This window comes from Anomaloglossus baeobatrachus, chromosome 9 (assembly GCF_048569485.1).
Source record: "Anomaloglossus baeobatrachus isolate aAnoBae1 chromosome 9, aAnoBae1.hap1, whole genome shotgun sequence".
In the NCBI taxonomy this organism is placed as follows: domain Eukaryota; kingdom Metazoa; phylum Chordata; class Amphibia; order Anura; family Aromobatidae; genus Anomaloglossus; species Anomaloglossus baeobatrachus.
Window position 1 is genome coordinate 19,057,771 of NC_134361.1, and position 26,504 is coordinate 19,084,274.

At 46.8% G+C, this 26,504-nt stretch overlaps 1 protein-coding gene across 1 annotated transcript in view; it reads right to left on the reverse strand.

The window, feature by feature from the left end:
* Positions 1-26,504, reverse strand: part of GABBR1 (gamma-aminobutyric acid type B receptor subunit 1) — a 130,150-nt gene that overhangs the window by 87,554 nt on the left and 16,092 nt on the right. Inside the window, exon 3 of the mRNA XM_075323158.1 lies at positions 19,809-19,829. Coding sequence (XP_075179273.1) covers positions 19,809-19,829 — 21 coding nt within the window. The remainder of the gene's footprint in view (positions 1-19,808; positions 19,830-26,504) is intronic.

Genomic DNA, 26,504 nt, shown 5'->3' on the forward strand with positions numbered 1-26,504 from the left:
CTCTGCCCTGGTCAGACCCCACCTGGAATACTGGGTACAGTTCTGGGTGCCCCAATTCAAGGAAGACATCGATATATTGGATCAAGTCGAGAGAAGAGCAACCAAGATGGTAGAGGGTCTGCAAACCATGTCTTATGAAGACCGGCTAAATGAAGTAGGGATGTTTAGTTTGAAAAATAGAAGGCTGAGTGGAGACTTAATAGCGGTCTACAAATATCTGAAAGGAAGTCACAGTGCAGAGGGAACCACCCTATTCTCATTAGCACAAGGAAGTATAAGAAGCAATGGGAGGAAACTAAAAGGAGATTCAGATTAGACATTAGGAAAAACTTTCTGACAGCGAGAGCAGTCAGGGAGTGGAACAGGCGACCACGGGAGGTGGTGAGGGCAGTCAGGGAGTGGAACAGGCAGCCACGGGAGGTGGTGAGGGCAGTCAGGGAGGGGAACAGGCGACCACGGGAGGTGGTGAGGGCAGTCAGGGAGTGGAACAGGCGACACAGAAGGTGGTGAGCTCTACATCAATGGAAATCTTCAAGCGGTAACTGGATAAACATATAGCTGGGATTACTCAGGAAAGCCTGCACTCACAGGGGGTTGGACCCGATGCCCCTTGAGGTCCCTTCCAACTCTACCATTCTATGATTCTACGAGCTGGGCCCTCAATGATCTCCCCAAGTCTGCGATTTTAAAAAATAATAGAACTGTGTGAAATGGTCCATGTGAGACCCTGAGACAGGAAAGAAGGCCAGTCCCACCTCATCGAAGGATGAATACAGCGTAGGGGATGGTGGACAAGTCAATGTCCTACATACAAACCCTCTATGGGTCCAGGTGATGGGACTCCCAGGCACTCCACATGAGTGTACTAGAGTCACATAGGCCATAAAAGTCATGGCAGTCTTCAAAAAGTGGGATAAGTAAATTCAAGAAGCCCCTTTCAAAGTTTTTGGGTAGGTCAGTACCACCAAACACCTCAAAATTAAATTTTGATATATCTCTAATATTTTGAAAGATTTGAAATTATTAGGAAATTATTATTATTATAACCTCAGTATTAGGCTATATATCTGCCCATTTCCCCTTTGGCCCTCATTATAACCCCAGTATTAGGCTATATATCTGGCCATTTCCCCTTTGGCCCTCATTATAACCCCAGTATTAGGCTATATATCTGGCCATTTCCCCTTTGGCCCTCATTATAACCCCAGTATTAGGCTATATATCTGGCCATTTCCCCTTTGGCCCTCATTATAAACCCAGTATTAGGCTATATATCTGGCCATTTCCCCTTTGGCCCTCATTATACCCTCAGTATTAGGCTATATATCTGCCCATTTCCCCTTTGGCCCTCATTATACCCTCAGTATTAGGCTATATATCTGCCCATTTCCCCTTTGGCCCTCATTATACCCTCAGTATTAGGCTATATATCTGGCCATTTCCCCTTCAGCCCTCATTATAACCCCAGTATTAGGCTATATATCTGGCCATTTCCCCTTTGGCCCTCATTATAACCTCAGTATTAGGCTATATATCTGGCCATTTCCCCTTCAGCCCTCATTATACCCTCAGTATTAGGCTACATATCTGCCCATTTCCCCTTTGGCCCTCATTATACCCTCAGTATTAGGCTATATATCTGCCCATTTCCCCTTTGGCCCTCATTATACCCTCAGTATTAGGCTATATATCTGGCCATTTCCCCTTCAGCCCTCATTATACCCTCAGTATTAGGCTATATATCTGGCCATTTCCCCTTCAGCCCTCATTATAACCCCAGTATTAGGCTATATATCTGGCCATTTCCCCTTCAGCCCTCATTATAACCTCAGTATTAGGCTATATACCTGCCCATTTCCCCTTTGGCCCTCATTATACCCTCAGTATTAGGCTATATATCTGGCCATTTCCCCTTCGGCCCTCATTATACCCTCAGTATTAGGCTATATATCTGCCCATTTCCCCTTTGGCCCTCATTATACCCTCAGTATTAGGCTATATATCTGGCCATTTCCCCTTCAGCCCTCATTATAACCCCAGTATTAGGCTATATATCTGGCTATTTCCCCTTCAGCCCTCATTATACCCTCAGTATTAGGCTATATATCTGGCCATTTCCCCTTCGGCCCTCATTATAACCTCAGTATTAGGCTATATATCTGGCCATTTCCCCTTCAGCCCATATTATACCCTCAGTATTAGGCTATATATCTGGCTATTTCCCCTTCAGCCCTCATTATAACCTCAGTATTAGGCTATATATCTGGCCATTTCCCCTTCAGCCCTCATTATAACCTCAGCATTAGGCTATATATCTGGCCATTTCCCCTTCGGCCCTCATTATATCCTCAGTATTAGGCTATATATCTGGCCATTTCCCCTTTGGCCCTCATTATACCCTCAGTATTAGGCTATATATCTGGCCATTTCCCCTTTGGCCCTCATTATAACCTCAGTATTAGGCTATATATCTGGCCGTTTCCCCTTCAGTCCTCATTATAACCTCAGTATTAGGCTATATATCTGGCCATTTCCCCTTCAGCCCTCATTATACCCTCAGTATTAGGCTATATATCTGGCCATTTCCCCTTTGGCCCTAATTTTAACCTCAGTATTAGGCTATATATCTGGCCATTTCCCCTTCGGCCCTCATTATACCCTCAGTATTAGGCTATATATCTGGCCATTTCCCCTTCAGTCCTCATTATAACCTCAGTATTAGACTATATATCTGGCCATTTCCCCTTCAGTCCTCATTATAACCTCAGTATTAGGCTATATATCTGGCCATTTCCCCTTCCGCCCTCATTATAACCTCAGTATTAGGCTATATATCTGGCCATTTCCCCTTCGGCCCTCATTATACCCTCAGTATTAGGCTATATATCTGGCCATTTCCCCTTCAGCCCTCATTATACCCTCAGTATTAGGCTATATATCTGGCCATTTCCCCTTCAGTCCTCATTATACCCTCAGTATTAGGCTATATATCTGGCCATTTCCCCTTCAGCCCTCATTATACCCTCAGTATTAGGCTATATATCTGGCCATTTCCCCTTCAGCCCTCATTATAACCTCAGTATTAGGCTATATATCTGGCCATTTCCCCTTCAGCCCTCATTATACCCTCAGTATTAGGCTATATATCTGGCCATTTCCCCTTCGGCCCTCATTATACCCTCAGTATTAGGCTATATATCTGGCCATTTCCCCTTCGGCCCTCATTATACCCTCAGTATTAGGCTATATATCTGGCCATTTCCCTTTCAGCCCTCATTATACCCTCAGTATTAGGCTATATATCTGGCCATTTCCCCTTCAGCCCTCATTATAACCCCAGTATTAGGCTATATATCTGGCCATTTCCCCTTCAGCCCTCATTATACCCTCAGTATTAGGCTATATATCTGGCCATTTCCCCTTCAGCCCTCATTATAACCTCAGTATTAGGCTATATATCTGGCCATTTCCCCTTTCGGCCCTCATTATACCCTCAGTATTAGGCTATATATCTGGCCATTTCCCCTTCAGCCCTCATTATAACCTCAGCATTAGGCTATATATCTGGCCATTTCCCCTTCGGCCCCCATTATAACCTCAGCATTAGGCTATATATCTGGCCATTTCCCCTTCAGCCCTCATTATAACCTCAGTATTAGGCTATATATCTGGCCATTTCCCCTTCAGCCCTCATTATACCCTCAGTATTAGGCTATATATCTGGCCATTTCCCCTTCAGCCATCATTATAACCTCAGTATAGGCTATATATCTGGCCATTTCCCCTTTAGCCCTCATTATAACCTCAGTATTAGGCTATATATCTGGCCATTTCCCCTTCAGCCCTCATTATACCCTCAGTATTAGGCTATATATCTGGCCATTTCCCCTTCAGCCCTCATTATAACCTCAGTATTAGGCTATATATCTGGCCATTTCCCCTTCGGCCCTCATTATAACCTCAGTATAGGCTACATATCTGGCCATTTCCCCTTCGGCCCTCATTATAACCTCAGTATTAGGCTATATATCTGGTCATTTCCCCTTCGGCCCTCATTATAACCTCAGTATTAGGCTATATATCTGGCCATTTCCCCTTCAGCCCTCATTATACCCTCAGTATTAGGCTATATATCTGGCCATTTCCCCTTCAGCCCTCATTATACCCTCAGTATTAGGCTATATATCTGGCCATTTCCCCTTCAGCCCTCATTATACCCTCAGTATTAGGCTATATATCTGGCCATTTCTCCTTCGGCCCTCATTATACCCTCAGTATTAGGCTATATATCTGGCCATTTCCCCTTCAGCCCTCATTATAACCTCAGTATTAGGCTATATATCTGGCCATTTCCCCTTCAGCCCTCATTATAACCTCAGTATTAGGCTATATATCTGGCCATTTCCCCTTCGGCCCTCATTATAACCTTAGCATTAGGCTATATATCTGGCCATTTCCCCTTCAGCCCTCATTATACCCTCAGTATTAGGCTATATATCTGGCCATTTCCCCTTCAGCCCTCATTATACCCTCAGTATTAGGCTACATATCTGTCCATTTCCCCTTCGGCCCTCATTATAACCTCAGCATTAGGCTACATATCTGGCCATTTCTCCTTCAGCCCTCATTATAACCTCAGTATAGACTATATATCTGGCCATTTCCCCTTCAGCCCTCATTATAACCTCAGTATTAGACTATATATCTGGCCATTTCCCCTTTGGCCCTCATTATAACCTCAGTATTAGGCTATATATCGGGCCATTTCCCCTTCAGCCCTCATTATACCCTCAGTATTAGGCTATATATCGGGCCATTTCCCCTTCGGCCCTCATTATACCCTCAGTATTAGGCTATATATCGGGCCATTTCCCCTTCAGCCCTCATTATAACCTCAGTATAGGCTATATATCTGGCCATTTCCCCTTTGGCCCTCATTATAACCTCAGTATTAGGCTATATATCGGGCCATTTCCCCTTCAGCCCTCATTATACCCTCAGTATTAGGCTATATATCGGGCCATTTCCCCTTCGGCCCTCATTATACCCTCAGTATTAGGCTATATATCTGGCCATTTCCCCTTCGGCCCTCATTATACCCTCAGTATTAGGCTATATATCTGGCCATTTCCCCTTCAGCCCTCATTATAACCTCAGTATTAGGCTATATATCTGGCCATTTCCCCTTCAGCCCTCATTATAACCCCAGTATTAGGCTATATATCTGGCCATTTCCCCTTCGGCCCTCATTATAACCTCAGTATTAGGCTATATATCTGGCCATTTCCCCTTTGGCCCTCATTATACCCTCAGTATTAGGCTATATATCTGGCCATTTCCCCTTTGGCCCTCATTATACCCTCAGTATTAGGCTATATATCTGGCCATTTCCCCTTTGGCCCTCATTATACCCTCAGTATTAGGCTATATATCTGGCCATTTCCCCTTCGGCCCTCATTATAACCTCAGTATTAGGCTATATATCTGGCCATTTCCACTTCGGCCCTCATTATACCCTCAGTATTAGGCTATATATCTGGCCATTTCCCTTTCAGCTCTCATTATAACCTCAGTATTAGGCTATATATCTGGCCATTTCCCCTTTGGCCCTCATTATAACCTCAGTATTAGGCTACATATCTGGCCATTTCCCCTTTAGCCCTCATTATAACCTCAGTATTAGGCTATATATCTGGCCATTTCCCCTTCGGCCCTCATTATACCCTCAGTATAGACTATATATCTGGCCATTTCCCCTTTGGCCCTCATTATAACCTCAGTATTAGACTATATATCTGGCCATTTCCCCTTTGGCCCTCATTATAACCTCAGTATTAGGCTATATATCTGGCCATTTCCCCTTCGGCCCTCATTATAACCTCAGTATTAGGCTATATATCTGGCCATTTCCCCTTCAGCCCTCATTATACCCTCAGTATTAGGCTATATATCTGGCCATTTCCCCTTCAGTCCTCATTATACCCTCAGTATTAGGCTATATATCTGGCCATTTCCCCTTCAGTCCTCATTATAACCTCAGTATTAGGCTATATATCTGGCCATTTCCCCTTCAGCCCTCATTATAACCTCAGTATTATGCTATATATCTGGCCATTTCCCCTTCGGCCCTCATTATAACCTCAGTATTAGGCTATATATCTGGCCATTTCCCCTTCGGCCCTCATTATAACCTCAGTATTAGGCTATATATCTGGCAATTTCCCCTTCAGCCCTCATTATAACCTCAGTATTAGGCTATATATCTGGCCATTTCCCCTTTGGCCCTCATTATACCCTCAGTATTAGGCTATATATCTGGCCATTTCCCCTTTGGCCCTCATTATACCCTCAGTATTAGGCTATATATCTGGCCATTTCCCCTTCGGCCCTCATTATAACCTCAGTATTAGGCTATATATCTGGCCATTTCCCCTTCGGCCCTCATTATACCCTCAGTATTAGGCTATATATCTGGCCATTTCCCTTTCAGCTCTCATTATAACCTCAGTATTAGGCTATATATCTGGCCATTTCCCTTTCAGCTCTCATTATAACCTCAGTATTAGGCTATATATCTGGCCATTTCCCCTTCCGCCTTCATTATAACCTCAGTATTAGGCTATATATTTGGCCATTCCCCCTTTGGCCCTCATTATAACCTCAGTATTAGGCTACATATCTGGCCATTTCCCCTTTAGCCCTCATTATAACCTCAGTATTAAGCTATATATCTGGCCATTTCCCCTTCGGCCCTCATTATAACCTCAGTATTAGGCTACATATCTGGCCATTTCCCCTTCGGCCCTCATTATACCCTCAGTTTTAGGCTACATATCTGGCCATTTCCCCTTCGGCCCTCATTATACCCTCAGTATTAGGCTATATATCTGGCCATTTCCCCTTCGGCCCTCATTATACCCTCAGTATTAGGCTATATATCTGGCCATTTCCCCTTCAGCCCTCATTATAACCTCAGTATTAGGCTATATATCTGGCCATTTCCCCTTCAGCCCTCATTATAACCCCAGTATTAGGCTATATATCTGGCCATTTCCCCTTCAGCCCTCATTATAACCTCTGTATTAGGCTATATATCTGGCCATTTCCCCTTCGGCCCTCATTATAACCTCAGTATTAGGCTATATATCTGGCCATTTCCCCTTCAGCCCTCATTATACCCTCAGTATTAGGCTATATATCTGGCCATTTCCCCTTCAGCCCTCATTATAACCCCAGTATTAGGCTATATATCTGGCCATTTCCCCTTCAGCCCTCATTATAACCTCTGTATTAGGCTATATATCTGGCCATTTCCCCTTCAGCCCTCATTATACCCTCAGTATTAGGCTATATATCTGGCCATTTCCCCTTCAGTCCTCATTATACCCTCAGTATTAGGCTATATATCTGGCCATTTCCCCTTCAGTCCTCATTATAACCTCAGTATTAGGCTATATATCTGGCCATTTCCCCTTCAGCCCTCATTATAACCTCAGTATTAGGCTATATATCTGGCCATTTCCCCTTCGGCCCTCATTATAACCTCAGTATTAGGCTATATATCTGGCCATTTCCCCTTCGGCCCTCATTATAACCTCAGTATTAGGCTATATATCTGGCAATTTCCCCTTCAGCCCTCATTATAACCTCAGTATTAGGCTATATATCTGGCCATTTCCCCTTTGGCCCTCATTATACCCTCAGTATTAGGCTATATATCTGGCCATTTCCCCTTTGGCCCTCATTATACCCTCAGTATTAGGCTATATATCTGGCCATTTCCCCTTCGGCCCTCATTATAACCTCAGTATTAGGCTATATATCTGGCCATTTCCCCTCCGGCCCTCATTATACCCTCAGTATTAGGCTATATATCTGGCCATTTCCCTTTCAGCTCTCATTATAACCTCAGTATTAGGCTATATATCTGGCCATTTCCCTTTCAGCTCTCATTATAACCTCAGTATTAGGCTATATATCTGGCCATTTCCCCTTCCGCCTTCATTATAACCTCAGTATTAGGCTATATATTTGGCCATTTCCCCTTTGGCCCTCATTATAACCTCAGTATTAGGCTACATATCTGGCCATTTCCCCTTTAGCCCTCATTATAACCTCAGTATTAAGCTATATATCTGGCCATTTCCCCTTCGGCCCTCATTATAACCTCAGTATTAGGCTACATATCTGGCCATTTCCCCTTCGGCCCTCATTATACCCTCAGTTTTAGGCTACATATCTGGCCATTTCCCCTTCGGCCCTCATTATACCCTCAGTATTAGGCTATATATCTGGCCATTTCCCCTTCGGCCCTCATTATACCCTCAGTATTAGGCTATATATCTGGCCATTTCCCCTTCAGCCCTCATTATAACCTCAGTATTAGGCTATATATCTGGCCATTTCCCCTTCAGCCCTCATTATAACCCCAGTATTAGGCTATATATCTGGCCATTTCCCCTTCAGCCCTCATTATAACCTCTGTATTAGGCTATATATCTGGCCATTTCCCCTTCGGCCCTCATTATAACCTCAGTATTAGGCTATATATCTGGCCATTTCCCCTTCAGCCCTCATTATACCCTCAGTATTAGGCTATATATCTGGCCATTTCCCCTTCAGCCCTCATTATAACCTCAGTATTAGGCTATATATCTGGCCATTTCCCCTTCAGCCCTCATTATACCCTCAGTATTAGGCTATATATCTGGCCATTTCCCCTTCAGCCCTCATTATACCCTCAGTATTAGGCTATATATCTGGCCATTTCCCCTTCAGTCCTCATTATAACCTCAGTATTAGGCTATATATCTGGCCATTTCCCCTTCAGCCCTCATTATAACCTCAGTATTAGGCTATATATCTGGCCATTTCCCCTTCGGCCCTCATTATAACCTCAGTGTTAGGCTATATATCTGGCCATTTCCCCTTCAGCCCTCATTATACCCTCAGTATTAGGCTATATATCTGGCCATTTCCCCTTCAGTCCTCATTATAACCTCAGTATTAGGCTATATATCTGGCCATTTCCCCTTCAGCCCTCATTATAACCTCAGTATTAGGCTATATATCTGGCCATTTCCCCTTCAGCCCTCATTATAACCTCAGTATTAGGCTATATATCTGGCCATTTCCCCTTTGGCCCTCATTATACCCTCAGTATTAGGCTATATATCTGGCCATTTCCCCTTTAGCCCTCATTATACCCTCAGTATTAGGCTATATATCTGGCCATTTCCCCTTCGGCCCTCATTATAACCTCAGTATAGGCTACATATCTGGCCATTTCCCCTTCGGCCCTCATTATACCCTCAGTATTAGGCTACATATCTGGCCATTTCCCCTTCAGCCCTCATTATAACCTCAGTATTAGGCTATATATCTGGCCATTTCCCCTTCAGTCCTCATTATAACCTCAGTATTAGGCTATATATCTGGCCATTTCCCCTTCGGCCCTCATTATTCCCTCAGTATTAGGCTATATATCTGGCCATTTCCCCTTCGGCCCTCATTATAACCTCAGTATTAGGCTATATATCTGGCCATTTCCCCTTCAGTCCTCATTATAACCTCAGTATTAGGCTATATATCTGGCCATTTCCCCTTCGGCCCTCATTATAACCTCAGTATTAGGCTATATATCTGGCAATTTCCCCTTCAGCCCTCATTATAACCTCAGTATTAGGCTATATATCTGGCCATTTCCCCTTTGGCCCTCATTATACCCTCAGTATTAGGCTATATATCTGGCCATTTCCCCTTTGGCCCTCATTATACCCTCAGTATTAGGCTATATATCTGGCCATTTCCCCTTCGGCCCTCATTATAACCTCAGTATTAGGCTATATATCTGGCCATTTCCCCTTCGGCCCTCATTATACCCTCAGTATTAGGCTATATATCTGGCCATTTCCCTTTCAGCTCTCATTATAACCTCAGTATTAGGCTATATATCTGGCCATTTCCCTTTCAGCTCTCATTATAACCTCAGTATTAGGCTATATATCTGGCCATTTCCCCTTCGGCCTTCATTATAACCTCAGTATTAGGCTATATATTTGGCCATTTCCCCTTTGGCCCTCATTATAACCTCAGTATTAGGCTACATATCTGGCCATTTCCCCTTTAGCCCTCATTATAACCTCAGTATTAGGCTATATATCTGGCCATTTCCCCTTCGGCCCTCATTATACCCTCAGTATAGACTATATATCTGGCCATTTCCCCTTTGGCCCTCATTATAACCTCAGTATTAGACTATATATCTGGCCATTTCCCCTTTGGCCCTCATTATAACCTCAGTATTAGGCTATATATCTGGCCATTTCCCCTTCGGCCCTCATTATAACCTCAGTATTAGGCTATATATCTGGCCATTTCCCCTTTGGCCCTCATTATAACCTCAGTATTAGGCTATATATCTGGCCATTTCCCTTTCGGCCCTCATTATAACCTCAGTATTAGGCTATATATCTGGCCATTTCCCCTTTGGCCCTCATTATAACCTCAGTATTAGGCTATATATCTGGCCATTTCCCCTTCAGCCCTCATTATAACCTCAGTATTAGGCTATATATCTGGCCATTTCCCCTTCAGCCCTCATTATAACCTCAGTATTAGGCTATATATCGGGCCATTTCCCCTTCAGCCCTCATTATAACACAGTATTGGTTTTTATATTTGGCCATTTCCCATTGTACCCTAGAGGTCTCTTAGACCTGGGAGCGGAAGCGAAGCATTTGGTTCTTCATCCCCCAAAACTCTCATTAGGAGGTTCGCAAAGAATATTTGTAGGTCGTTACAACTTTGGTGATAATTCAGGAGACACCATCGATCTTGGAGATCCCAAGTGGCAGGCAAAACTCCTAGTCAGATGGAGCAAGGGCAGATGCCGGCGGCGGTCCATTGTCAGTCCATGTTGGTTTAAGGTCAAGAGCTTAAAATTGTGAGGAGCTTGGTCAAATGTTGTCTACGGCACAAGGTAGAGCACTTTGCTCAGACCTGGAGTGGCGTAGGAACCTCATGAGGCTTAGGACACATGGGTATTGGCCAAATACAGGGGCACGTTAGCCCACCAACAGAGTGGTGCACTGCAGAGCTCGACCACCGAGAGAGGCCATGGTACGCGGAGGACCCTCCAACACATTAGTGGGTCCGACCTGTCATAGTGACCTAAACATACATTTTTGGCAGAAAAAATAAGGACCCCGAGATCCATATTTGCTCCAGAACTCCCTTTAAGAGCCGTCAGTGCCGGTAACCCTCCTTCGCGCTGACATATTCTGCAGATTTTGTGCAGCGTGAAAAGAAAAATGAATGGAATTGCTTTAATGAAATGCTCCATTGGGTCCGTTATAGATGGATGTTAGCGGGGGAAGGGGGAGCAGACAGAATAACGCCACTCGGCTCCACGTGACCCCGGCTGCATTCGCTGCAGAGCTGCATTCGCTCCAGGAGCAGGTCACCCACGGGAATAAAATCAGCCAATTAAATCAAAGAGGAGAGAGGACGGTGTCTACATGTGTTTACACGGACTGTGATCGCTGGGTTACAGGAAGGCGGACTACCGGGAGCAGCATGTGACGGATAATAAATCACATATATATAGATGCGGCAGGATGGAGGGCGCGGAGCAGCGCCACCTAATTAGCTCAGCGCATCTCACATCCAGGCGAGGAGACGGTGAAGCCACTAATGGATGCAAACCCCGATAGGCCCCGAATCCACCGGGAGATATTTTTGATCTTTTTTTTAATGGCCCGGTCTGACTGGTTCTGTACTTATCTATAATTACTCCATCAACCTCAGCTATTCTCAGACCTCGCCGATCCGGGGAGGGGGATGGGGGGGAGCAGCAAAACAAAAACACACCGACAATCATGGCCAAATTTAGGCCCGTAAGGTCAGTAGGAATCTCTCCTGATGTCCAAGCGTCAACAGGGTCCAGAGTTTACACCCCGAAAACCCCAAGAAATGAACCCGTAAGGTCAGTAGGACATCTCTCCTGACATCCAAGCGTGAAAAGGGTCCCAAATTTACACACCCCAAAAAAATAAACCCGTAAGGTCAGTAGGACATCTCTCCTGACGTCCGGGCGTGAAAAGGGTCCCGAATTTACACCCCGAAAACCCCCAAAAAATGAACCCGTAAGGTCAGTAGGACATCTCTCCTGACGTCTGAGCATGGAAAGGGTCCGGAATTTACAGCCCAAAAAAATGAACCTGTAAGGTCAGTAGGACATCCCTCCTGACGTCGAAGCGTGAAAAGGGTCCGGAATTTACGCCACAAAAAAATGAACCCGTAAGGTCAGTAGGACATCCCTCCTGACGTCGAAGCATGAAAAGGGTCCGGAATTTACACCCCAAAAAAATGAACCCGTAAGGTCAGTAGGACATCCCTCCTGACGTCGAAGCATGAAAAGGGTCCAGAATTTACACCCCCAAAAAAATGAACCCGTAAGGTCAATAGGACATCTCTACTGATGTCCAAGCGTGAAAAGGGTCCCGAATTTACACTCCCAAAAAAATGAACCCGTAAGGTCAGTAGGACATCTCTCCTGACGTCCAAGAGTGAAAAGGGTCCCGAATTTACACCCCCAAAAAATGAACCCGTAAGGTCAGTAGGACATCCCTCCTGACGTCGAAGCATGAAAAGGGTCCAGAATTTACACTCCCAAAAAAATGAACCCGTAAGGTCAATAGGACATCTCTACTGATGTCCAAGCGTGAAAAGGGTCCAGAATTTACACACTCCCAAAAAAATGAACCCGTAAGGTCAGTAGGACATCTCTCCTGACGTCCACGAGTGAAAAGGGTCCCGAATTTACACCCCCAAAAAAATGAACCCGTAAGGTCAGTAGGACATCTCTCCTGACGTCCACGAGTGAAAAGGGTCCCGAATTTACACCCCCAAAAAATGAACCCGTAAGGTCAGTAGGACATTTCTCCTGACATCCAAGCGTGAAAAGGGTCCCGAATTTACACCCCAAAAAAATGAACCCGTAAGGTCAGTAGGACATCTCTCCTGACGTCCAAGCGTGAAAAGGGTCCCGAATTTACACCCCCAAAAAATTGAACCCATAAGGTCAGTAGGACATCTCTCCTGACGTCCAAATGTGAAAAGGGTCCCGAATTAACACCCCCAAAAAAATGAACCCGTAAGGTCAGTAGGACATCTCTCCTGACGTCCAAACGTGAAAAGGGTCCTGAATTTACACCCCCAAAAAATGAAACATTGGCCAGAAAACGTAAGAAAAGGAGTTGTAAGAATGGCGGCCAGGGTGTCACACCGGGGCATCATCCGTCTCTGGGATAGAGGGCGCCCTGTACATCGCGTGTTTCTCCAGAAATAGCGCCACTTTATCCACAGGCTGTGTCTGGTATTGCAACTCTTCTCCATTCACTTGAATACTGCAATACCAGTCACAGCCTGTGTACAGGAATGGCGCTGTTTCCGTGAGAAGAGAAAAAAAGCAGATCCTTCTCATTATTCGGTATATCTAATTAACTCCTTCAGAATCTGGACAATTATTCCTTTGCATAACTTTCTTTTTATTATTTTTCCATCCACACCACTATATTCATTTTTCTCGGTGCAGTTGCGTTTTTTTGGTAGCGCTGCATGACGTTGTTATTGAGAATAAAAAAAAAACAATTTTCTTTAGTGGAAATCCTCTAGAAATGAAGCCAACAGTTTTGCTCTGATGATCTCTAACGTTCGAGGATTCCACAGCTTTTACTGTAAAGAACCCTTCTGAATATTGATGATGGAGCCGCCTCCTCCTCTCGCACATTACACCCGGCTCTATGAACGCTCTTCACCTTGTACACATTAATAACATCACATCATCCAGGCTGATTATTTTCACCCACTGGGTAGGAGACCCCACGATTATTCATCGAGCCCCCGACCCCTAAATACTTATAAAGCGCAGAGGCCAAGTCTCCCCGTACACATTAGATACATATCGGCCGAGCATCGGACCTGTTTGGGGCTCGGGTGACATTTAATTTTAACATTCTCAAGAGGAACAAGGAACAAAGCGTCCAACAGCGGCCGATGTCCTGCCATAGAAATCACCATCACTGAGACCAAAGGTGTAGATGTAAGGCTATGTGCCCACGCTGCGGAAAATGCGCGGATTTTGCTGCGGATTTCTCGCGGAGAAGCCGCGGATTTCCCGAAAATCTGCAGCAGCGGCACTTCCCAGCCATTTCTATGGCATTTTGGAAATGCTGTGCCCATGCTGCGGATTTTTCGCAGCGGATTTCGTGCGGAATTTGATCCGGAAAAATCTGCAACATGTCAATTATTGTTGCAGATTTTCATCCGGATTTTGGCTTTAAAATTGGGGAAAAAAAAATAAAAATCCGCACCAAAATCCGCGGCAATTCCGCGGTAAATCCGCGGCAAATCCGAACCATTGAAAAGGTGCAGATTTTGCGGAAAAGCTGTGGATTTTGATGCAGAAAAATCCGCAGCTACATTCTCCCGTGGACACATAGCCTAACAGTCCAGAGGGAAGAAATCTGCAGATCATCACAGGACGGGCACTGCGAGGCACGGGTCTATATATGCAAAAAGAAAATACTGTTGGGTTTCTCATCCACTGCTCCATATGGTATGTCCAGGATGAGAAATATAATATACTCCAGAGCTGCACTCACTATTCTGCTGGTGGAGTCACTGTGTACATACATTACTGATCCTGAGTTACCTCCTGTATTATACTCCAGAGCTGCACTCACTATTCTGCTGGAGCAGTCACTGTGTACATACATTACATTACTGATCCTGAGTTACCTCCTGTATTATACCCCAGAGCTGCACTCACTATTCTGCTGCTGCAGTCACTGTGTACATACATTACATTACTGATCCTGAGTTACCTCCTGTATTAAACTCCAGAGCTGCACTCACTATTCTGCTGCTGCAGTCACTGTGTACATACATTACATTACTGATCCTGAGTTACCTCCTGTATTAAACTCCAGAGCTGCACTCACTATTCTGCTGGTGCAGTCACTGTGTACATACATTACATTACTGATCCTGAGTTACCTCCTGTATTATACTCCAGAGCTGCACTCACTATTCTGCTGGTGTAGTCACTGTGTACATACATTACATTACTGATCCTGAGTTACCTCCTGTATTATACTCCAGAGCTGCACTCTCTATTCTGCTGGTGCAGTCACTGTGTACATACATTACATTACTGATCCTGAGTTGCCTCCTGTATTATACCCCAGAGCTGCACTCGCTATTCTGCTGGTGCAGTCACTGTGTATATACATTACTGATCCTGCGTTGCCTCCTGTATTATACTCCAGAGCTGCACTCACTATTCTGCTGGTGCAGTCACTGTGTACATACATTACTGATCCTGAGATACCTCCTGTATTATACTCCAGAGCTGCACTCACTATTCTGCTGGTGCAGTCACTGTGTACATACATTACATTACAGTTCCTGAGTTACCTCCTGTATTATACTCCAGAGCTGCACTCACTATTCTGCTGGTGCAGTCACTGTGTACATACATTACATTACTGATCCTGAGTTGCCTCCTGTATTATACCCCAGAGCTGCACTCGCTATTCTGCTGGTGCAGTCACTGTGTATATACATTACATTACTGATCCTGAGTTGCCTCCTGTATTATACTCCAGAGCTGCACTCACTATTCTGCTGGTGCAGTCACTGTGTACATACATTACTGATCCTGAGATACCTCCTGTATTATACTCCAGAGCTGCACTCACTATTCTGCTGGTGCAGTCACTGTGTACATACATTACATTACAGTTCCTGAGTTACCTCCTGTATTATACTCCAGAGCTGCACTCACTATTCTGCTGGAGTATAATACAGGAGGTAACTCAGGATCAGTAATGTAATGTATGTACACAGTGACTGCAGCAGCAGAATAGTGAGCGCAGCTCTGGAGTATAATACAGGAAGTATCTCAGGATCAGTAATGTAATGTTTGTACGCAGTGACTGCACCAGCAGAATAGTGAGTGCAGCTCTGGAGTATAATACAGGATGTAACTCAGGATCAGTAATGTACAGTCAGGGCCAGAAATATTTGGACAGTGACACAAGTTTTGTTATTTTAGCTGTTTATAAAAACATGTTCAGAAATACAATTCTATATATAATATGGGCTGAAAGTGCACACTCCCAGCTGCAATATGAGAGTTTTCACATCCAAATCGGAGAAAGGGTTTAGGAATCATAGCTCTGTAATGCATAGCCTCCTCTTTTTCAAGGGACCAAAAGTAATTGGACAAGGGACTCTAAGGGCTGCAATTAACTCTGAAGGCGTCTCCCTCGTTAACCTGTAATCAATGAAGTAGTTAAAAGGTCTGGGGTTGATTACAGGTGTGTGGTTTTGCATTTAGAAGCTGTTGCTGTGACCAGACAACATGCGGTCTAAGGAACTCTCAATTGAGGTGAAGCAGAACATCCTGAGGCTGAAAAAAAAGAAAAAATCCATCAGAGAGATAGCAGACATGCTTGGAGTAGCAAAATCAACAGTCGGGTACATTCTGAGAAAAAAGGAATTGACTGGTGAGCTTGGGAACTCAAAAAGGCCTGGGCGTCCACGGATGACAACAGTGGTGGATGATCGCCGCATACTTTCTTTGGTGAAGAAGAACCCGTTCACAACATCAACTGAAGTCCAGAACACTCTCAGTGAAGTAGGTGTATCTGTCTCTAAGTCAACAGTAAAGAGAAGACTCCATGAAAGTAAATACAAAGGGTTCACATCTAGATGCAAACCATTCATCAATTCCAAAAATAGACAGGCCAGAGTTACATTTGCTGAAAAACACCTCATGAAGCCAGCTCAGTTCTGGAAAAGTATTCTATGGACAGATGAGACCAAGATCAACCTGTACCAGAATGATGGGAAGAAAAAAGTTTGGAGAAGAAAGGGAACGGCACATGATCCAAGGCACACCACATCCTCTGTAAAACATGGTGGAGGCAACGTGATGGCATGGGCATGCATGGCTTTCAATGGCACTGGGTCACTTGTGTTTATTGATGACATAACAGCAGACAAGAGTAGCCGGATGAATTCTGAAGTGTACCGGGATATACTTTCAGCCCAGATTCAGCCAAATGCCGCAAAGTTGATCGGACGGCGCTTCATAGTACAGATGGACAATGACCCCAAGCATACAGCCAAAGCTACCCAGGAGTTCATGAGTGCAAAAAAGTGGAACATTCTGCAATGGCCAAGTCAATCACCAGATCTTAACCCAATTGAGCATGCATTTCACTTGCTCAAATCCAGACTTAAGACGGAAAGACCCACAAACAAGCAAGACCTGAAGGCTGCGGCTGTAAAGGCCTGGCAAAGCATTAAGAAGGAGGAAACCCAGCGTTTGGTGATGTCCATGGGTTCCAGACTTAAGGCAGTGATTGCCTCCAAAGGATTCGCAACAAAATATTGAAAATAAAAATATTTTGTTTGGGTTTGGTTTATTTGTCCAATTACTTTTGACCTCCTAAAATGTGGAGTGTTTGTAAAGAAATGTGACAATTCCTACAATTTCTATCAGATATTTTTGTTCAAACCTTCAAATTAAACGTTACAATCTGCACTTGAATTCTGTTGTAGAGGTTTCATTTCAAATCCAATGTGGTGGCATGCAGAGCCCAACTCGCCAAAATTGTGTCACTGGCCAAAGATTTCTGGACCTAACTGTATATACACAGTGACTGCACCAGCAGAATAGGGAGTGCAGCTCTGGAGTATAAAACAGGAGGTAACTCAGGATCAGTAATGTAATGTATGTACACAGTGACTGCAGCAGCAGAATAGTGAGTGAAGCTCTGGAGTATACTGCAGGATCAGTAATGTATGTACACAGTGACTGCAGCAGCAGAATAGTGAGTGCAGCTCTGCAGTATAATGCAGGATCAGTAATGTATGTACACAGTTGCGCTGTATGTAGGGATCATTATGGGAAGGTCACAGTCCCCGCTCTCGTCACTTCTTCAGCCGTTCTGTGGCCTGTAGATGCTGTGCTGGGATTTGTGGCTCTGTGTCCGCACCCAGTGTGTGAGGAATCGCTCATCAGGGGCAGGACAGAGGAGTTTTGGTTCCCCCCTCGCATTATACGTGCACCGGGTCAGGTTGTGGCACTGATCGCGGGGGACACAGGACACAAGACACCAGTGACTGCAGATGAAGCAGCGACATTCCTGTAATGGAGCATCCAATGGTCCAGAACGTCTGATAGTCCGGACTCTGCAGAACTTCAGTTGCCTCTGGAGCGCAGAGCTGCGTCTGTCACTGCACTGTTATTATTCAGCAGCGGGGATCATCCACTCTACACGATCCCTATGCTCCGGAGATCATCCACTCTACACGATCCCTATGCTCCGGGGATCATTCTCTCTACACGATCCCTATGCTCCGGGGATCATTCTCTCTACACGATCCCTATGCTCCAGGGATCATCCACTCTACACAATCCCCATGCTCCGGGGATCATCCCCTCAACATGATCCCTATGCTCCAGGGATCATTCTCTCTACATGATCCCTATGCTCCGGGGATCATTCTCTCTACACGATCCCTATGCTCCGGGGATCATCCCCTCAACATGATCCCTATGCTCCGGGGATCATTCTCTCTACATGATCCCTATGTTCCGGGGATCATTCTCTCTACACGATCCCTATGCTCCGGGGATCATTCCCTCTACACGATCCCTATGCTCCGGGGATCATTCCCTCTACACGATCCCTATGCTCCAGGGATCATTCTCTCTACACGATCCCTATGCTCCGGGGATCATTCTCTCTACATGATCCCTATGTTCCGGGGATCATTCTCTCTACACGATCCCTATGCTTCGGGGATCATTCCCTCTACACGATCCCTATGCTCCGGGGATCATTCCCTCTACACGATCCCTATGCTCCAGGGATCATTCCCTCTACACGATCCCTATGCTCCAGGGATCATTCTCTCTACACGATCCCTATGCTCCGGGGATCATTCCCTCTACACGATCCCTATGCTCCGGGGATCATTCCCTCTACACGATCCCTATGCTCCGGAGATCATTCCCTCTACACGATCCCTATGCTCCGGGGATCATTCTCTCTACACGATCCCTATGCTCCGGGGATCATTCCTTCTACACGATCCCTATGCTCCGGGGATCATTCTCTCTACACGATCCCTATGCTCCGGGGATCACCCTCTACACGATCCCTATGCTCTGGGGATCACCTTCTATTACTTGTGGTTTCTTTCTCCACCATTTTCTGCGGTCAGTGAACTGGAACAATCAGCGTCTTTACTCAGCGGCTGAAAGCGTCCGGGTGTCGGGAACCAGACGCCGCTCCCATATAATGGGCTGGACGTGGGTTTTCAGACTCGAGACGGCGCTGACAGCAAGCAGAGGTCTTGAAAATGCTGAACAATTGTAATATAAAGCCGCAGAACAGCCATTATCCGGGGACTCCGCTGACGCTACATTAGGACCATCCCTTTGATTATTCTGGGGTTTGGGTGACTCGGCGCCCGCGCTCCTGAGGACGGGCTCAGCTCTGCTACATCGGTCACATGTTGCTGCAGTTTTGTGCGGCGCAGAATGAGCAGACAAAGGGTTACAGAATGACTGATGTACAATAAGGAAAAAGGGAAATGTAAAGAAAAACAAGGATAGGAGCGGAGGAAAGCCACACGGACACAGACGGACGCACAGACAGACACATATGGACGCACAGACGGACACACAGACGGACGGACACACACGGACGGACATACAGACTTACGTGAGGTGTCCGGGCGTCTGACTGCAGCGGTAGCCAAAGAGACAAGAGACGAGGGGTTAGAAAGTGACAGAACTAAGAAAATCCCAACATCCTGTAACCTGAGGCCCCAACTACACCAGGGCCACTGTGAGCGACCAATCACATCGCTTCTCTCATTTCTGAATTTGTTTTATTAAGGAAAAGCTGACAGCTGATTGGTTGCTGCTTGATATAGCACTAGTGATTGCACAGATAGTCACCCCGGGATGGCGGGACCCCGGGGGCCGAGGTGGCGGGACGGAGGGACTCCGCGGGCCGAGCGTGGGGGACAGCAGGATCAGTGTGCAGGATCGCACAATGTCGGGATAAGTATGCGGGATGGCGCGACCCCGGAGGCGAGTGTGCGGGATGGCGCAACCCCGGAGGCGAGTGTGCGGGATGGCGCGACCCCGGAGGCGAGTGTGCGGGAAGGCAGGCATAGGTCTCCTTAAAGCATATCTATAAATAGAGGTAAAAGTACTGAGAACATGTGGTGCTCCAGTTTCTGCGCTGATTCCTGTGACCGCAGCTGCAGGGAGACGGCGGTTTTTAATATTTGCTCCATGCGATATCGCTTAGTCACGCCTGCTCTATATGGACAGGAGAACTCCGGGATCAGACATGACCAATCAATCCTGCAGGGATCACAGCTGTGCACACACCAGGAGCCCGAATCTGATGATTACACGGGCCCAGTTATTTCCCAGCAGTGAGCCGGAACGTGTGGCTCCACAGATGTGACAACTACAACTCCCAGCATGCCCAGATAGACACAGGCACGGAGGGCATGCTGGGAGTTGTAGTTTTGCACTGACTACAGAGACTAAAAACAGGATCTAGAGAAATCCTCGTCATCCATAGTTGTGTATATACTGTATATCTGCGGTGTACATGTGGATATACTGTATATCTGCGGTGTAGGTGGATATACTGTAAATCTGCGGTGTAGGTGGATATACTGTAAATCTGCAGTGTACCTGTATATACTGTATATCTGCAGTGTAGGTGCATATACTGTATATCTGCAATGTAGGTGCATATACTGTATATCTGCGGTGTAGGTGCATATACTGTATATCTGCGGTGTAGGTGCATATACTGTATATCTGCGGTGTAGGTGCATATACTGTATATCTGCGGTATAGGTGCATATACTGTATATCTGCGGTATAGGTGCATATACTGTATATCTGCGGTATAGGTGGATATACTGTATATCTGCGGTATAGGTGGATATACTGTATATCTGCGGTATAGGTGGATATACTGTATATCTGCGGTATAGGTGGATATACTGTATATCTGCGGTATAGGTGGATATACTGTATATCTGCAGTGTACATGTATATACTATATATCTGCGGTGTATGTGTATATACTGTAGATCTGCGGTATAGGTGGCTATACTGTATATCTGGGGTGTAGGTGGCTATACTGTAGATCTGCGGTATAGGTGGATATACTGTATATCTGCGGTATAGGTGGATATACTGTATATCTGCGGTATAGGTGGATATACTGTATATCTGCGGTATAGGTGGATATACTGTATATCTGCGGTATAGGTGGATATACTGTATATCTGCGGTATAGGTGGATATACTGTATATCTGCAGTGTACATGTATATACTATATATCTGCGGTGTATGTGTATATACTGTAGATCTGCGGTATAGGTGGCTATACTGTATATCTGGGGTGTAGGTGGCTATACTGTAGATCTGCGGTATAGGTGGATATACTGTATATCTGCGGTATAGGTGGATATACTGTATATCTGCGGTATAGGTGGATATACTGTATATCTGCGGTATAGGTGGATATACTGTATATCTGCAGTGTACATGTATATACTATATATCTGCGGTGTATGTGTATATACTGTAGATCTGCGGTATAGGTGGCTATACTGTATATCTGGGGTGTAGGTGGCTATACTGTAGATCTGCGGTATAGGTGGATATACTGTATATCTGCGGTATAGGTGGATATACTGTATATCTGCAGTGTACATGTATATACTATATATCTGCGGTGTATGTGTATATACTGTAGATCTGCGGTATAGGTGGCTATACTGTATATCTGGGGTGTAGGTGGCTATACTGTAGATCTGCGGTATAGGTGGATATACTGTATATCTGCGGTATAGGTGGATATACTGTATATCTGCGGTATAGGTGGATATACTGTATATCTGCGGTGTACCTGTATATACCGTGTATATTGTGTATGACGTGCACTTATTAAACATAAAGACATCAATAAATGTGACACAGGCGCCGGCGGCAGGAGCAGGTTTATTGCTGCAGCAAAAGAATACACTGTAAAAGCAAAAAATAATCACAAGTCCCAAATCTTACACCGGAGCGCCCTCTGGTGGTGACTGCGGAGAAGTGCAGGAGGCGACATCCCAGAATAACTACAACCCCCATTATCACAGCGGAGAGGCCTCACTAACCGTATCCAGCGCAGACAATCCCGTGTGAGCTGACCACGGCAGCACAAGCCCTGTCCTGAGGGTTTGTTACAATGTGTCAGTGCAGGTAACATGGATGAGAATTGTCTGGACTGGATGTGACTGTAACAAAGCCTCAGCTGTGAGGAGGATGAGGGGCTTTATGGGTTTTCTGCTGCAGAGGAATTCAAATCTCAAATCAGTGACAGCAAGCAGAGATAGAGAGATAAAGAATATTAGGGATGTGTACGAGTGTCACAGCCAAGCTCCGTATACTCCGGGGTCTTCTGCGGACCCCCGCTCTGTACCTCCACTGAGCTCACTCACCTGCATCCACCGAGGAGGGTCTGGAGAAGACCACCGCATGACCCCACCGCACGGAGGTTATCAGATTCCCCGAAATCTGAGGCTTCTGAGCTTAATACACCCGTATCCCCATCCTCTATTGGGGTGTGAAGATAAAAGGGGCCCCCCATACACAAGTATCAATGATGTACGATCCCTGAGGGTCCAACTGATCCTGAGAGTGGGGACACCACCTGATTACTGCTGTTGGGATCTGGGGGGGGATCTCAGTAGCAGGACCCCAAGACACGTGTAATGCAATGAGCAGATAGAGCAATAGTCACAGGTTTCATTTATACTGGGCCCAGGCTGCAGAGATGATCGAGCCAGCGACCCGCCATACTGCCCCCGCACCTCAGGTGTCAGCATTACTGCCCCCCCCCCCAAGTGTCAGCCATACAGCCAACCACGCCCCAAAGTGTCAGCCATACAGCCGACCACCCCACCAAGTGTCAGCCATACAGCCAACCACCCCACCAAGTGTCAGCCATACAGCCAACCACCCCACCAAGTGTCAGCCATACAGCCAACCACCCCACCAAGTGTCAGCCATACAGCCAACCACCCCACCAAGTGTCAGCCATACAGCCAACCACCCCACCAAGTGTCAGCCATACAGCCAACCACCCCACCAAGTGTCAGCCATACAGCCAACCACCCCACCAAGTGTCAGCCATACAGCCAACCACCCCACCAAGTGTCAGCCATACAACCAACCACCCCACCAAGTGTCAGCCATACAGCCAACCACCCCCCGAAGTGTCAGCCATAAAGCCAACCACCCCCCAAAGTGTCAGCCATACAGCCAACCACCCCCCCAAGTGTCAGCCATACAGTCAACCACCACCCAAAGTGTCAGCCATACAGCCAACCACCCCCCCAAAGTGTCAGCCATACACAGCCAACCACCCCCCCCAGTGACAGCCATACAGCCAAAAGCACCCCCCCCCCCCAAGTGTCAGCAATACAGCCAACCACCAAGTGACAGCCATACAGCCAACCCCCCCCCCCCCCCCCCACACACACACACACACACACACACACACACACACACACACACACACACACACCAAATGTCAGCCATACAGCCAAACCCACCCCCAAGAGTCAGCCATACAGCCAACCCTCCCCCCAAGTGTCAGCCATACAGCCCCCCCCACCCCCGAGTGATTTCTTTTCCTGGGGAAGGAGACGGATGTCTCTGAAAGGTGTAGAAACTGTCAAGTAAAAAGGAAATCTTTTAATTTACACGCATCAGTGGTTTTTAGCGCGGCATAAACCTGGTCTTCTCTTCTACCTGTGTGAGCCATAAAGCCAGCCAGCCAACCCCCCCCCCCCAAGTGTCAGCCATACAGCCCCCCCCACCCCAAAGTGTCAGCCATACAGCCCCCCCACCCCCAAGTGTCAGCATTACCGCCCCCCACCAAGTGTCAGCCATACAGCCCACCTCCCCCCCCCCCCCCCAAGGGTCAGCCATACAGCCCCTCCACATCCCAAGCGTCAGTCCAAATGCTTAAAGCCATTGGGCCCCAATATAGGTTTAGGACCAGGGCCCCCTTGTGCCATATAGATGTGTTGTGGCCTTTTGCCCCCTCACCCTCTTGCCGGAGTGCAGCTTGTACTTCTACACTGTGACACTCTTCCCATAAGTATCAGCCACACTGCCCCCACTAGCCCACCAGGGGACAATCCGCCCTGTTACATCTCCAGCGCTGCAGTGTCACTGCCCTCTATGGACTGATACAAGCGCTGACGCTTTTATAGCACAGATCGTGCGTTCTTCAGACTGGAATTAGTGGTTGGAGCCGTACAATATAGAGCCGAGCAGCGCTGGACCGGATCAATCACCTGCGTCTGTCCGCTCATGCTGGGAGTTAGGCTATGTTCACACGCGGCGTTTTTCAGCTGCAGATTTGCCTTGGTTTATGCAAATCCATGCTAATAAAGAAGGGAATTTTGTTACTTACCGTAAATTCCTTTTCTTCTAGCTCCTATTGGGAGACCCAGACGATTGGGTGTATAGCACTGCCTCCGGAGGCCACACAAAGCAATTACACTAAAAAGTGTAAGGCCCCTCCCCTTCTGGCTATACACCCCCAGTGGGATCACTGGCTCACCAGTTTTAGTGCAAAAGCAAGGAGGAAAGCCAATAACTGGTTTAAACAAATTCACTCCGAAGAAACGTCGGAGAACTGAAAACCGTTCAACATGAACAACATGTGTACCCGAAAAACAACCAAAAATCCCGAAGGACAACAGGGCGGGTGCTGGGTCTCCCAATAGGAGCTAGAAGAAAAGGAATTTACGGTAAGTAACAAAATTCCCTTCTTCTTCGGCGCTCCATTGGGAGACCCAGACGATTGGGACGTCCAAAAGCTGTCCCTGGGTGGGTAAAGAAATACCTCATGTTGGAGCTGCAAAGACAGCCTTCCCCTACGGGGAGGCAACTGCCGCCTGCAGGACTCTTCTACCTAGGCTGGCGTCCGCCGAAGCATAGGTATGCACCTGATAATGTTTGGTGAAAGTGTGCAGACTCGACCAGGTAGCCGCCTGGCACACCTGCTGAGCCGTAGCCTGGTGTCGTAATGCCCAGGACGCACCCACGGCTCTGGTAGAATGGGCCTTCAGCTCTGAGGGAACCGGAAGCCCAGCAGAACGGTAGGCTTCAAGAATTGGTTCTTTGATCCATCGAGCCAGGGTGGCCTTGGAAGCCTGCGACCCTTTGCGCTTACCAGCGACAAGGACAAAGAGTGCATCCGAGCGGCGCAGGGGCGCCGTGCGGGAAATGTAGATTCTGAGTGCTCTCACCAGATCTAACAAATGTAGATCCTTTTCATACCGATGAACTGCATGCGGATAAAAGGAAGGCAAGGAGATATCCTGATTAAGGTGAAAAAACGATACCACCTTAGGGAGAAACTCCTGAATGGGGCGCAGCACTACCTTGTCCTGGTGGAACACCAGGAAAGGAGCTTTGCATGACAGCGCTGCTAGCTCAGACACTCTCCGAAGAGACGTGACCGCTACCAGAAAGGCCACTTTCTGTGAAAGTCGAGAAAGTGACACATCCCTCAGGGGCTCGAAAGGCGGCTTCTGGAGAGCAACAAGGACCTTGTTTAGATCCCACGGATCTAACGGCCGCCTGTACGGAGGTACGATATGACACACCCCCTGCAGGAACGTGCGCACCTGAGAAAGTCGCGCTAGACGCTTCTGAAAAAACACGGATAGTGCCGAGACTTGCCCTTTAAGGGAGCCGAGCGACAAGCCCTTTTCCAACCCAGATTGCAGGAAGGAAAGAAAGACAGGTAACGCGAATGGCCAGGGGGATACTCCTTGTGCAGAGCACCAGGATAAGAAAATCTTCCACGTTCTGTGGTAGATCTTAGCAGAAGTGGACTTCCTAGCCTGTCTCCTGGTGGCCACGACCCCTTGGGGTAATCCTGAAGACGCTAGGATCCAGGACTCAATGGCCACACAGTCAGGTTCAGGGCCGCAGAATTCCGATGGAAAAACGGCCCTTGGGACAGTAAGTCTGGACGGTCTGGTAGTGCCCACGGTTGGCCGACCGTGAGATGCCACAGATCCGGGTACCACGACCTCCTCGGCCAGTCTGGGGCGACGAGTATGACGCGGCCGCAATCGGATCTGATCTTGCGTAACACTCTGGGCAAGAGTGCCAGAGGTGGAAACACATAAGGGAGCCGGAACTGCGACCAATCTTGCACTAAGGCGTCTGCCGCCAGAGCTCTTTGATCGCGAGACCGCGCTATGAAGGTCGGGACCTGGTTGTTGTGCCGAGACGCTATTAGGTCGACGTCCGGCACCCCCCAGCGGCGGCAGATTTCCTGAAACACGTCCGGGTGAAGGGACC